This window comes from Myotis daubentonii, chromosome 2, assembly GCF_963259705.1.
Source record: "Myotis daubentonii chromosome 2, mMyoDau2.1, whole genome shotgun sequence".
Taxonomy (NCBI): Eukaryota; Metazoa; Chordata; class Mammalia; order Chiroptera; family Vespertilionidae; genus Myotis; species Myotis daubentonii.
The window spans coordinates 76735027-76749184 of record NC_081841.1 but is presented as its reverse complement, the minus strand read 5'-3'; the positions used below and the strand labels follow the sequence as shown (position 1 = coordinate 76749184).

The following is a 14158-nucleotide window of genomic DNA, read 5'->3' as shown; positions in this document are numbered from 1 at the left end:
TGGGGCAGTAATTATTCAGGCTCAGGCATCTTGTTAGATACATCCCTCCTCTGGATTCCACTAGATTCTGTCACCGAATTGTGCTACAGCATATTGCAATGAATTTTATAAGAATATCAAAACCACTTGGAAATAGGCAAGTTATAAATCTCAGATTACTAACATGGTTACTAACATGTGTGTGTACAGCTTTCAATTAGAGAAGAGCCATCAGTTAAAAAAATGGCAAGGGCAATTTCACACATTACTGTATCTTCTGAGAAAACTGAATAGATTTACTTTATCCTTACTTTAAGGATAATGGGTGCATAAATTATAAAATCCCTTGTTTTGTGGAGATATATTTTAAAATATCCAGGTATTAGTCATAGGCATTATAAATTAACAGACCAGCATATTTCCCCCCAATTTCTATGAGATATTTACTTAAAAATAAAAAAGAGTTGAAAAAAATATAGGGGCAAAAATATATTAATTTGAACTTCTTCAAGATTTCCAGCAATATGCCTGGCATATGACCAATGGTGAGTTTGTTTCTCCTACATTTTTTAAAAGGGAAAAATCAGCCCTAACCGCTTTGTCTCCGTGGATAGAGCGTCGGCCTGCAGACTCAAGGGTCCCAGGTTCGATTCTAGCCAAGGGCATGTACCTTGGTTGTGGGCACATCCCCAGTAGGGGGCGTGCAAGAAGCAACTGATCGATGTTTCTCTCTCATTGATGTTTCTAACTCTCTATCCTTCTCCCTCCTCTCTGTAAAAAATCAATAAAATATATTTAAAAAAATAATAAAAATAAAAATAAAAGGGGAAAAGCAGAGAAATGTAAAAGAAGGTAACCTTTGATGACTGTCCACTGCATGTGACATTATTATAGTATCTCACTTATTCCTCCTAATTCTTCTGCAAAGTAGTTGTTTAAGCCCCAATTTAAAATGATGGCTGTGAGGGTCAGAAAAGGTAGCTTCCATTGAGATTCACACTCAAGCCTCTTGGGCTCTGAGGTTTCCATTCTTTCCCATTCGGGTGTCCTAAAAGGCCCTCGTAATTATGTTTGCTGACTTCTTAGGTTACACAGTGAAGAGGTAAAGGGTAACCCCCATCCAAAAAAGATTAAGACACCATTTTTGTCTTAAAAGGACTTTGTTATCTTCCCTTGCAGAACAGGTTTGACAGGGATGGACAGAGTTCTCTTTCATGGGCAGGAGAAAGCTATGAAATAGGAGAAAGGAAGATAAGGGCAAATAGAATACAGTTTGCTAATTATAGCAGGCAATTATAGGACTATTTGATTTTCTCTTTTGGTTTAATTGGGCTCTTCATTTCGTGTGTGTGTGTGTGTGTGTGTGTGTGTGTGTGTGTGTGTTTTAACTTTACTATAACACACTTTATAGGACTAAAGACAAAATAGAAGGCATCCCTGCAGATAGATATAGTGATTCTGGAAATATCCAAAACCTTTTAGATTATGAATCTCTTTGAGCATTAGATGAAAACTGTAGACATCTGCTTACATTATACACACATGCAATTTTAAAAAACATTTTCATACAATTTGAGAAACTTCACGTATCTCTGACACCCATCCGGACTCTGGTTAGGGCCACTACGCTAATGGCAGAGGTAAGTTACTGGTCATCAAATAGAAAGTGTCTAGGCTGTTCCTAGGAAGCATGTAAATGTTGATCCTTCTGCTTTTGTGAACAAAATTCTGTGTTTCTTCCTTTTTAGTATTCCTTTTTCTAATTCATAAAATCCTTCATGGTTATTTTTTAAGTTTTTGGTATATTTAATTTTACTTAAAAGACAGCATCCCCAGGTGCCAACTAGTCCTTTTTTACTAAAAGAAATTACACAGGATTGTCCCTTGTCCCATAGGAGCTGTAACCTAAATCCCTTAAATCCTAACACCTGTTCCAGGCCTTCTTTGTGTGTATCTCAGCCCCAGGCCTTCTGCATGGCATTTGTGAAAATTCTCGTCAGAGTGCAATTTTATCAACTGCATAACAAATTGTGCCTAAAACAGTCTAACTCTCCTCCTCTACGTTTATTTCTCTTTCTTAATAGCTGAAATAGTTAATAATAATAGTTGTAACTTAATAGTTGCAGTCAGAGTTAAAACAATAGATCACCTAGAAAGAACTGCATGTGTGTGCATATGTGTGGTGTGTTCCAATATGGATTAATCTGAATCCTAAATCCTTAAGTGAAAATATGAAAAGGCTTTACCTTGTCATTGCTCCAATTTATCACAGGATGGATGTTCTGCAGTATTTTTTTTTTTAAGGAGCAACATCTCAGGTAATAGGTTTAAACATCCTATGCAACTTGCCGTCTTATTGTAAGCCCCTGTGGCAATTCTTGGACATACCTTTTGTTCCGCTGTCATGGTAAGACTTTGCAGTCGGCCAGTCATATTCCCTAAACTCTTTTCAAAAGCTGCCACAAGGTGAGCCTGTGAACAAAACGGGAGGAACACATGTTCAATGTCAGGATCCTATGTGGACGGATGACAATGCTTCACTCTATAACATGCTTCATTTCAGGCATTCTGACTCCTGAAGCACCACGGCCATCAGAGTTAGCTTCCGATGGCCCCTCTCCATTAACACAAATCTCCACCTATCATGTTAACATCTTCAGCTTAAAACCAGGGTTTCAGTCTCTTGACATTTCATGTGAGTTCACCTTCTGAAGGCATTTTGCAAATAACGACATCTTCTACCTCGCCCATCGTGGAGGATCTGACACGTCAAATACTGAATAGAGTTCTTAGTTGCCAAGTTTTTAGACTGAAAGCCCAGGCGGAGGTCAATGGACAAATGGCCTTCATTTTTGTACCTGAGTGATGACCTTTGAAGATATTGTTAGCTCCTCGATTATAATGACACTCTTCTTCCAGTGTCAGGCATGTGCTGACAGCTATACCATTATCTTTCCTTTGTCTACTTACAAAGAATTGAATCGAAAAGAGTTGTCTTGACTTTCCAAATTCTTTTCAATAAGAGGGCTTTTATTTCTACTTTTTCCTTTCAACTAAGGAAGAGCAGGTAGGCCAGCCAGAAGTAATAATCAGTTCTATTTTATTTAACATTAAGTTTTGGTAGCTTTGCGGTTTTATTTTAAATCTCAGAGAATTATACCTATTACAGCAGATAACCAGAAGTCGTATGATTAAGTGTTTGACAATCTTATTATAGGTCTAAAATAGGCCAGTTTTTAGTCACACCCCATTTTGCAACAGCTTGACCCACAAAATATTAAGCATGAGGAGGTGCTGCAATCTTCACTGTGGCGTGAGGCAGAACTCTAGGTATGTTATCTCAAACTGATCAATTTTATAGTATGTCCACTTAAAGCAGTGGTTCTCAACCTTCCTAATGCTGAGACCCTTTAATACAGTTCCTCATGTTGTGGTGACCCCCAACCATAAAATTATTTCCATTGCTATTCATAACTCTAATTTTGCTACTGTTATGAATCGTAATGTAAATATCTGATATGCAGGATGTATTTTCATTGTTACAAATTGAACATAATTAAAGCATAGTGATTAATTACAAAAACAATATATAATTACATATGTGTTTTCCGATGGTCTTAGGCGACCCCTGTGAAAGGGTCGCTCGACCCCCAAAGGGGTCGCGACCCACAGATTGAGAACCGCTGACTTAAAGGGATACAACCTACATCTATAATAAACTATGTGTGCAAGGACATTTAGCAATCCTTGCCTAAGATTAATTTTTTGAGGGAAGGAAGTGAGAGAACTCTCAACACATCACCTTGTAACTTCAGCAGAGCTGAAAAGCTGAGGTACCTATTATCAAATCGATCATGGGAGTTCCAAGAATTAGGGCACTACAAGTTTATTCCAGCATTAGTAAGAGCTAGACTTTTATTCCATTATTGGCAACAGCTAGATTGCACAAGGCCCTTCCATTAGCATCATGATACAAAGGTATCTTTGTTCCGAGCTCTAAATTTATCCTGGGCAGCCTTTCTTTTCCTGATGCTGTAACAGAGAGAGAAAGATAACTTGGAGAGGGCACGCCCATTCACCTTCAGCCCATCAGTATGAGTCTTTATTCTTTTCTGACCCCCTCCTCTCAGTGCCCCCCTTCCCCTTCTCTCAAACCCACATATTTGGAGAATTATACTAAAAGTTTGTTAAGAGACATAATGGGATAAACAACACTTTTTTTAAAAAAAATTGACTTCAGACAGAGGAGGGGAAAGAGACAGAGGGAGAAAAACATCAATGTGAAAGAGAAACATCCACCAGTTGCCTCTCACATGCACCCCAACCCTTATCAAACCAGACACCTTTTGGGGTACGGGACTATGCTCCCACCAGCTGAGCCACACAGGCCAGGGCAGGGTAAATAACACTTTTTAAAACAGGAGTATTATCTTATAGTTTAAAATGTTTTCAATGGCAGGGAACGTCAATACATCAGAGTTAGTACCCTCAGAAATTAACATAAGGTCATGTCCCACTTTTTTCTATGCTTAACCTTTTTTAAATTGTAAAGATATGTATAAAGTGAACAAAAATGAAGATGAGAGGCTCACTGGTTTATCACATAGTAAACACTCATGCACTCACTAGTCCAATCAAGAGATAGGACAGCTGAAGGCCCTAGAAGTCCTCCCCTGCCCCTCCCCCACTCCCATCCCCTCTTCTTTCCTCAGAGATAACTGTTGTAACATTTATAGTAATTATTTCTTGCTTCTCTTTACAGTGTTACTACACAAGCTTATAGCCCTAAAACTGTGTTTTAGCTTTGCCTATTTTGAAAACACTCAAGTAGAATCAAATGGCAGGATTTTTGTGTGTGACTGCTTTCCTTAACATTGTGTTTTTTAGATTCATCCATGTGGTGTGTAGGAGTTAGATCATGCTGAACGCATTGCTCTCTGTAATTTGTAATACCTTTGTCCATGATAACCATCTGTGCTGATTTCAGTTTAGACTGTTGGAAATAATCTGTGACCCTGCAATGGGTTAATGCCTCATAAAGCTAATATTGCTTGTTTTATTTTAAAATATTGAAAATTCTGGCAGAATACCTTTGTTAACATTTACTAAAAGAAATGCAAGATTCTACTAAATATTGCAAAGTTTTAATTCTCCCTAAGAATTGTAAGTTTGAATTTTTGGACTGTGAGTCCTTACATATATAAACTTGAACTGAATTCCTTTACTTTGTGCATATTTTATCAGTTCAACAGGTGTTAAAAATATGACAAAGAAAGCAAGGCTATGAAGGATATGCTGTACAAATATATTGCTTATATGTTGGAGCTGTGAGTAAATAAATATAAAATATTCACCATGAGAATGTCAGTTTTCAATCTTTGGAAAATTTATCTTCATTAATTATTCACAAGAAAACTGGTTACAAAAGAACATTTTGAGTCATATTGTTCTCAATGAAAATATGTTAAAAGTATTTTAGTGAAATATTGCTTTAAATTTATATGACTTTGGCTTAATGTATCAGGTCAATTTTGTTACTTTGAATATATAGAAGATTAAATTTCTCACCAATTGGATTAATAAAAAGGGAGTACATAAAGTAAATAGGGGAAACCATTTCTACCAGGGATGATTTTTTTTCACCTTAATGGAGAGAATATAGAAAATAAAACTGATTAAATTACAGGACAATATATTTTGTCTGAAAAAGTTTATAAAATGATGACTTTTTTTAAAATTGTGGATTTTTAGGAGGGTTGTTAATCATAGTTTACTTGGTTCTGGCTTTTCTCTTAGCAGTTGCATAATTTTCAAGCCAGAGTAAAATTTTCTCAATATGATGATGAATGTGCCCCAACTTGTGTTTGGTGGAGTCTGTCAAGGTAATAAATTAGACAAGACTAACTATTAGTCAAGGGAAGGAGATAACACCTACTACTATCTTTAGTTTGGAAAACACACAACATAATCAGAATAGACATGTAAAGAGAATTATTGTGCTACCAAATAATGAGAAGAAATATCATTATGAAAAATGCGTGCATTGCATTTGTTCATTTAGAATTCAGTGACAGTCTGTCAACCAAATAAAAGTACTTTATACACATATTAATATGAGGATGAATGGACAGATACATATGACTTTACATTTGAAAATCCATTGTTATATGAGCTGAAAATGACTCTGAAACTATCATAAATAAGGTTTCACATATTTTTTTTTTTTACTATATGTAATTGGCCCTTCACTGTTTGTCATGGTTGATATGTGCAAAATAGTTTTCTCTTAAAGGAGATGTAGGAAAGCAAGAGTAACTGGCAGGATATACAAAACTATTATATAGAGCAAAGAAATAGGACACAATTCCAAAACAAAATAATACCCAAGAGATTTTTATGTAAAAGACTTACATGTTGAAAGGCAAAAGAAAGTACCTTCAGTATTATCTGTGAAAAATGGTAGTAATAACTAGCATTAGTGCTTATTTCCAAATTCTCTAAGGGCTGAGATGTGTAGAGACAACATATTAAAACACAAACAGATGCATCCCACCTGACTTGGCTGCATGAAGGGGTGCGCGAGAGGAGAGAGGGCCCCTGGCTGACTGTATGATGTGACCACACGTCCGCAGTTGCCTTTGCTTCTGGGGCTCCTGTTTTCTTTCTGTTCCTTGGTGGGGTATTGATTCAGGGAAGGCCAGGCAATAGCTCTTGTCAACAAGCCGGCTCTGCCTTCTACAGACATCCTAGTAGATTAGCTCTACAAAGAGTCTTGCCAGGGCTTTATTGCAGCTCTGTTCAGAGAACTTCTCAAGTGGGCGGGGAGGTCAGTGCACATTCTACTGAATGGAGGTTAGACTCTGCCAGTCAAAGGAGAGGTGAGCTCATAGGATCCCTTTCTGCCTGACCACCGCCCCTTTTAACAAAGGGGTAAAAAGCATTTTACTAAGGAGCAAGTTTCAAGTAAAGGAGTAAGATTCAAGTTTAAATGTTAAAACAGGGATTATTATGTGGACTCCACATAAATGTAGTCATACCCGGTCCAAACAGGTGATACATCAATTATAAAACATACCCCAAATATGAAGGAAAAAAAGTTTACTTGTAGCCTGAATAAACTAATAAATAAAAGGCTTATATCTACCTCCAAATAGGAACTTCACAAGATTAAAAAAAAAAGATTTGGACTTAAGTTGAGGAAATTCTACATAGGAATATTTTATTCAGTTTTATGATTAATTCCTTGGCATGTATATTAAACATATATGTATATATTATTTACATCAATGGATATTAATTCAGGGGCAACTAAGTAAAACATTCTGAATGAAATTTAAATGTAGTAGTTTTGCTTAGAACTGATAAAAAAATAAGTATTAACTTAATTCTTTCATAATTCATTATGGACTATGGGAATCTAAAATGTCATTTTAATAAAGCAAACATTAAAGTTCAACATGACTTGTTTAAAAAGGTAACCTATGAATAATTCAAATTTCTAAATGTATAAAGATTACATCCTTAAAAATACAAATTGACATGAATATGCAAACTCCATTATTTTTCATTATAATGATCCATTAAAATGTTCAAAATAGAACTGACATTAAAGTTATTTTATAAATATTTACATATGCATTCATTTATACAAGTTCTTGGCTACTAAAATATTTACCCTTAAAGTAATTTTTTGAATAAACTTCTTGTAGAGTAGGAGATAATGAATATCTTCATTACCTTAATTTTTTCACTTTCATCTTTTCTTTTGTCATTTCAGCAATAAAAGTATATGATGGCAAAAAGCTTTAATAATCCATATCACCACAAAATAAAGAATCAATAAATGGTGAAATAAGGTTGAATACCTAAGAAATTAAAAACTAGACATCACTTTCAAAAACTACGGCAGTTCTTTTGTGTTTTATTTTATTTTTTAATTTGAAATACTTATAGGTTCACAAAAAGCTGCAAAGAGAGTATTGAGAGGACCCATGTACCCTTTACCCAGTTTCCCACACTGGGTTACATCTTACATAATTATGGGGTGATATCAAAACCAGGAATTCAATATTGGTACAAATATGTAGATTCACATAAGAAATGATTATCTCATTGAAATACTTTTACAGTTACAGCCACCCACCTCTCAGGAAGAAAGGTGACCACATCCCTGACAACCATTAAGTTGCTGTTCATTTCTGTAATTGTGCCCTTCTAGAATGTTATACAGATGGAATTACATATCATGTGACCTTTTGAAAGGGTACTTTTCCACTCAGCTTAGAGTGAACTTGGAGATATCCACCCAAGTTGTGAGTAGCAATGGTTCATTTCTTTTTACTGCTGAGCAGTAGTCCATGGTATGGATACATCAGTTTTTTTATCCATTGACCTATTAAGAGACATTTTGTTGTTTCCATTTTTTTCATGATTAAAAAATAAGGTGGCTATTCACAGTTTGTTTCTTTGTTTGTTTAGTAGCTCTGAGGTGATTTGAGAAGATTTCTAAAATCTAATCTAATAAAAAGAGAAACATGCAAATTGACCATACCTTTGCTACACCCCAAGCCATGCCCACCAGCATATCAGAGCGACTGTATGCAAATTAACCCAACCAGGATGGCGGCTGGCAGCCACGGAGCTGGCGTAAGCAGGAGGCTTGGTTGCCCCAGCCATGGAGGAAGCCAAGCTTCCCTCCTGCCCTGGCCAGCTGTAGCCTCCACTCAAGGCAACAAAGTTTCAATTATAGAAGATAAATAAATCCCAGATACCTGCTTCCAGCCAGCCTCTACTGGGAGCTGGGGTGGCTAGGGGCTGTGGCCAGCCTGCAAACAGCCATCAGCCCCTCACCCAGAATGGCCAGGCACCCCAGCAGGACCCCCCCAACCTGAAGGGGCTGTGGCCAGCCTGAAAACGGCCCTCAGCCCCTCACCCAGACTAGCCAGGCACCCCAGCAGTAATCCCACCTTGATCTGGGACACCCTTCAGGGCAAACCAGCCGGCCCCCACCCATGCTCCAGGCCTCTATCTAATCTAATAAAAGAGAAACATGCAAATTGACTGTACCTTTGCAATACCTCAGGCCATGCCCACCAGCCAATCAGAGCGACTGTATGCAAATTAACCCAACCAGGATAGCGGCTGGCAGCCACGGAGCTGGAGCAAGCAGGAGGCTTGGTTGCCCCTGGCAATGGAGGAAGCCAAGCTTCCCGCCTGCCCTGGCTGGCTGTAGCCTCCACTCAAGGCAATAAAGTTTCAATTATAGAAGATAAATAAATCCCAGATACCTGCTTCCAGCCAGCTTCCACTGGGAGCTTGGGTGGCTGGGGGCTGTGGGCAGCCTGCAAACAGCCATCAGTCCCTCACTCAGGATGGCCACACCCTTATGGGGTGAGGGTCCCCACTGGGGGCTTGGCCAGCCTACAAACAGCCATCAGCCCCTCACCTAGACTGGCCAGGCACCCCAGCCACATCCACACCCTGAAGGGGTGTGGCCAGCCTGAAAACGGCCCTCAGCCCCTCACCCAGTCTGGCCAGGCACCTCAGCAGGGACCCCCACCCTGAAGCGGCTGTGGCCAGCCTGCAAACAGCCATCAGCCCCTCATCCAGGCTGGCCAGGCACCTCAGCAGGACCCCCACCTGATCTGGGACAACCTTCAGGGAAAACCAGCCAGCCCTCACCCGTGCACCAGGCCTCTATCCTATATAATAAAAGGGTAATATGCAAATTGACCCTAACAGCAGAACAACTGGGAATGACTGGTCACTATGATACACACTGACCACCAGGGGGCAGACACACAATGCAGGAGCTGCCCTCTGGTGGTCAGTGTGCTCCCACAGGGGGAGCTCTGTTCAGCCACAAGCCAGGCTGACGGCTGCCAGTACAGCGGTGGTGGTGGGAGCTTCTCCCACCTCCTAGGCAGTACTAAGGATGTCCGACTGCAGCTTAGGTCTGCTTCCCACTGGCAAGTGGACATCCCCTGAGGGCTCCCAGGCTGCCAGGGATTTCTGACTGCCAGCTTGGGCCTGATCACCCAGGGAGTGGGCCTTGGCCAGCAGGTGGACATCCTCCAAGGGGTTCCAGACTGTGAGAGGGCGCAGGCCAGGCTGAGGGACCCCCCCGAGTGCACAAATTTTTGTGCACCGGGCCTCTAGTGCATTATAAAGTAAAAAAAAGGTCATGCAAAATAGGATATATTTTAAGCGCACATATATGTGCAAAATGCACTACTAGTGATAACATAGATATACATTAGAGAAGCTGGAAATATTTGCACTTTGTCTCTAAGACTAGACTTTTAAAACAAAATCATCTATTTGGCACCATTTCCTCTAATTCTGTTTATTACTTTTTAAAAAAACTATCACCTCCCAGGGAAAGACTACAGATATCTTTTCCCCTTATTACTTCTTCCTCCATGCCAGTTAATGCCACAGGTACACTGGATACCTGCTTATACACCCTATGTATATCAGTGCTTTATACATGAAAATGGTGAGTTTATACTTTTCCACTACAGGAACCAATTTTTACCCTTTGATGATAATACCAACACCCAGCTGAGAATACATAATCCACAGTCATAAAACCATTGTGAAAATAGTGTGATGTGCATGATTGGAGCAGAAGTGGCTGACATTGTTTTAAAATGTTTGCTCCATTTTGGAACAATGGTGAAGATTTGATCCCCCAGGACCATCCCCCCATTTTAGAATTAGGTTCCGTGCATGTGTGTGTCCCCGTGTGTGTGTGTGTGTGTGTGTGTGTGTGTGTGTGGTGTGTGTCTAGTAAGCCTTTGCAAGAGGGTTTTGTATATTTGTAATAGGTATATCTATAAAAATAAAAGCATAATATGCTAATTAGACCAGACAGCCGAAAGACTGTCCAGACGACCTTCTGGACTAACCCGGGGCTGCGAGGGCCAAGCCCCTTGCATGAATCGTGTATGGGGCCTCTAGTAAAAAAATAATGTTGAAAGGAAACACAAGAAAGCAATAACCATGAATGGGATGAGAATCTCAGAGGGAAAAACAAATAAATCCTTTTTATTTAAAAAATTTTTAATTTTATTTTTTTGTGTTATTTTTTTTGTTTTAAAGAATAATTTACTGATTTTTAGAGAAAGAGGTAGGTAGAGGGGAGAGAGAAACGTCGACGTGAGAGATCAACATCTATCAGCTGCCTCCTGCATGCCGCCCACCGGGACTGGAGCTGCCTGCAACCTGTGCAAGTGCCCTGACTGGGAAGCTCCTGGTGCTCAGGAAGATGCCCAACCAACTGAGCTACACCAACCAGGGCTAGTTTTTCTTTTTAATAAAATAAGCATATATTATTTTTATAAATATGTTTTTTATCCTTACCTGAGGACATATTTATTGATTTTAGAGAAAAGGGAAGAATGAGAGGGAGACACACAAACACACACACACACAGAGCAAGAGCGAGAGCGAGAGCAAGAGAGAGAGAGAGAGAGAGAGAGAGAGAGAGAGGAAGAGAGAGAGAGACTTATGTGAAAAACATTGACTGGCTGCCTCCTGTAGAGCCCTGACCAGGTATCAAACCCACAATCTTGCCATGTACAGAACAATGCTCCAATCTGCTGAGAAATACTGGTCAGGGGGAAGCATGTATTCCTTTTTAAATGGAAATAGCTTCAAAATTACTGTGCAAAAGCCCCAATTCCACAATGTATAGCAGCCACTTGTTATTGCAATATCTGAGTATATAAGTCTACAAAGAGAGATTTAAAGATAAAATAAAACCCTGAGTAATCATTCAAAACAACTGGATGCATCTTGACTATCCAATGCACAGGTTCTATCATGAAGCCCTCCCTGTCGCAGATAACCAGAACCCGGAGTACTTTGGCATTTTCATTGTAATATGTCCTCTGGGTATAAATTCAGGTACTGCGACAGGAGTGTTTTATACCACTATACAGTTTATTGTATAAAATTTACAACCGCCATTGAGCTATTTAAGAATTATACTTAGACACAAAATATAGTTTGAATAATACTGTTCTCTTCCAATGTTGCCTAAACAATTCTCTAAAACATACTATCATTTTTATGAATCTCCTGACAACGTGCATAAAAAATAAATATAGTCAATCAATCCAAAATTTAGATTCCCCAAAGATGAAAAGATAAAATCAATTCAAATACAATGCTGAAATGAATACATTGTGAGTGAAATGATTTATTTAGATACTGTGAAGGTTTTATTACACCATAATTTTCCATCTTAAAAATCTCTCTTATTCAAGTCATACCCAGGGGGGCTACACCTGCTCAGTCTTGCTCTGTCAGGCTTTGCCTAGGAGGTAGAAAAACTCAGTGGAGAGCATAGAGAAGTGAGGCAGGCAACGGGCCCAAAGCTCTGCAGCGGAACTGAGCAGATGAATGCTGAGTGAAGGTGGCAGGACATATGGCAAAATCGCGGGAGCTTGCTTACCCCTCACTGTTGTTCCTAACACCATTGTTCCTGAGGAGAGGCACAATGCCCCAGGCTGTTTATTACTCTGCATCTATGTACGCCCTGGCACCTTAGAAGATCTTCAGTAAATGTTAGTATAATTGATGGTCTTCACTGTCATCATTTTTGCTGTTCTCTGCTGCTTGAACTATGAGAAGGCTGCCCAGGTTGTTGAGAGAAATATATCTCATTTACAATATAGCTAAGATACCCAAAATTAGACCAAGTTAATTTTTTTTTTTTTTAGAATGAAGTGAATGCTTAACTAATTGTCTAATAAATTGCTCTGAAGGAGGCAGGGCACATGAATTTTTTATCTTCCAAAGTTAATCTCCAGCAATCCCTAATAACATTGCGGCTTAAGAAAGTCTTATGTATGGGGAGTGATAAAAATAAGAAATAAGAAAAGAAATAACCATTGTTGCTGTTACTGATACTTCCAACCTTATAAGAAACAAAAAGCCATTTCAACCACAGTATGCATCCTTATCAATTTGGGTTTATATTTTATTACTCAGTGTACAGGAAAGTTTGACTTTATACGAGTCTCACAGTTTAGTGACTTAAGTCTGTATAATTTTTGACATTTAAGTGCGTAAATCGGTTACTAAAATTATCCTACTTACTATCTAAGAATCTGTTTTACCGTATCACAAAATCAAAAGTGACTTACATTTGCTGAAAGCTGAGATGTGAGGGTAGCCACTTTTTCTTGAGATGCAACCAGCTCTCTCCGCAGTTTATGAATTTGCTGAATGTAATTAAAAAAATCAATTCAATACGCTAGCAGATTTTGACATAAAACTAAAATTCAATCCAAGCAAGCAAAGCAAATATTATAGTTAGCTCCTTCTACCCCCACTGTATCAGTAGCAATTTCTGAAAATTAAAGAAATGTGAATACTGGCTGCACAGTAACAATCAAAAGCCAATGATCAGAAGAGGAATAAGTGCCTATGTCAAAGTGGGAATGCCAATCTGCCAAGTACGGCGTGCTTACTTGTTCCATTTGCCATCCCTGCCTGACTCAAGAATCAGTGTACTCTTTATTGATTCTTTACAGAAATTTGCAGTAATAAAATTAGGTAGTAAAATCTGTTCTTTTTTAAAATTAAAAATACATATACATATATTTTTTGGGATCTTTTGGGTGAAAAGTACTCTGTGTTATTTTTCTATCAGTTTTTTTGCATGTTTATTTTAATTTTATGTTTGTAAACTTCTCAGAGGTGTAGAAATCCTGCAGTCACTGAAAGCTGGTTCTAATTCAACATTTAATGATCCCATATTTGAAAATAATTTTATTGGCTGGAGTTTTAATGGCTAACACTCATCCCAAATCTTGATTGTAATGCCCTTTATTCAGTAAGTTACTAAAAAAGGCTTTATAGATTATCCAGTTTAAAAAGAAGGAGAAAATCAGTAATACTGTGTAAATTTTATATAATAAAAGGCTAATATGCAAATCCACCGAACGGTGGAATGACCGGTCACTCTGATGTGCACTGACCAGAAGGGGGCAGACACTCAACGCAGGAGCTGCCCGGGGTGAGTGCCACTCAGCCAGAAGCTGGGCTCATGGCTGGCGAAAGCAGTGGTGGTGGCGGTAGCCTCTCCCGCCTCCACAGCAGCGCTAAGGATGTCCGACTGCTGGCTTAGGCCCGATCCCCGTGGGGAGCAGCCTAAGCCATCAGTTGG

General features: G+C 38.9%; 1 protein-coding gene across 5 annotated transcripts in view; it reads right to left on the bottom strand.

Annotated features, from left to right (window-relative positions):
- Positions 1-14158, bottom strand: part of NAV3 (neuron navigator 3) — an 860737-nt gene that overhangs the window by 53783 nt on the left and 792796 nt on the right. For all 5 annotated transcript variants that reach the window (XM_059683697.1, XM_059683694.1, XM_059683698.1 and 2 more), the window contains 2 exons: positions 13134-13211; positions 2368-2451 (listed from right to left, as the gene is read on the bottom strand). In XM_059683697.1, coding sequence (XP_059539680.1) covers positions 2368-2451; positions 13134-13211 — 162 coding nt within the window. The remainder of the gene's footprint in view (positions 1-2367; positions 2452-13133; positions 13212-14158) is intronic.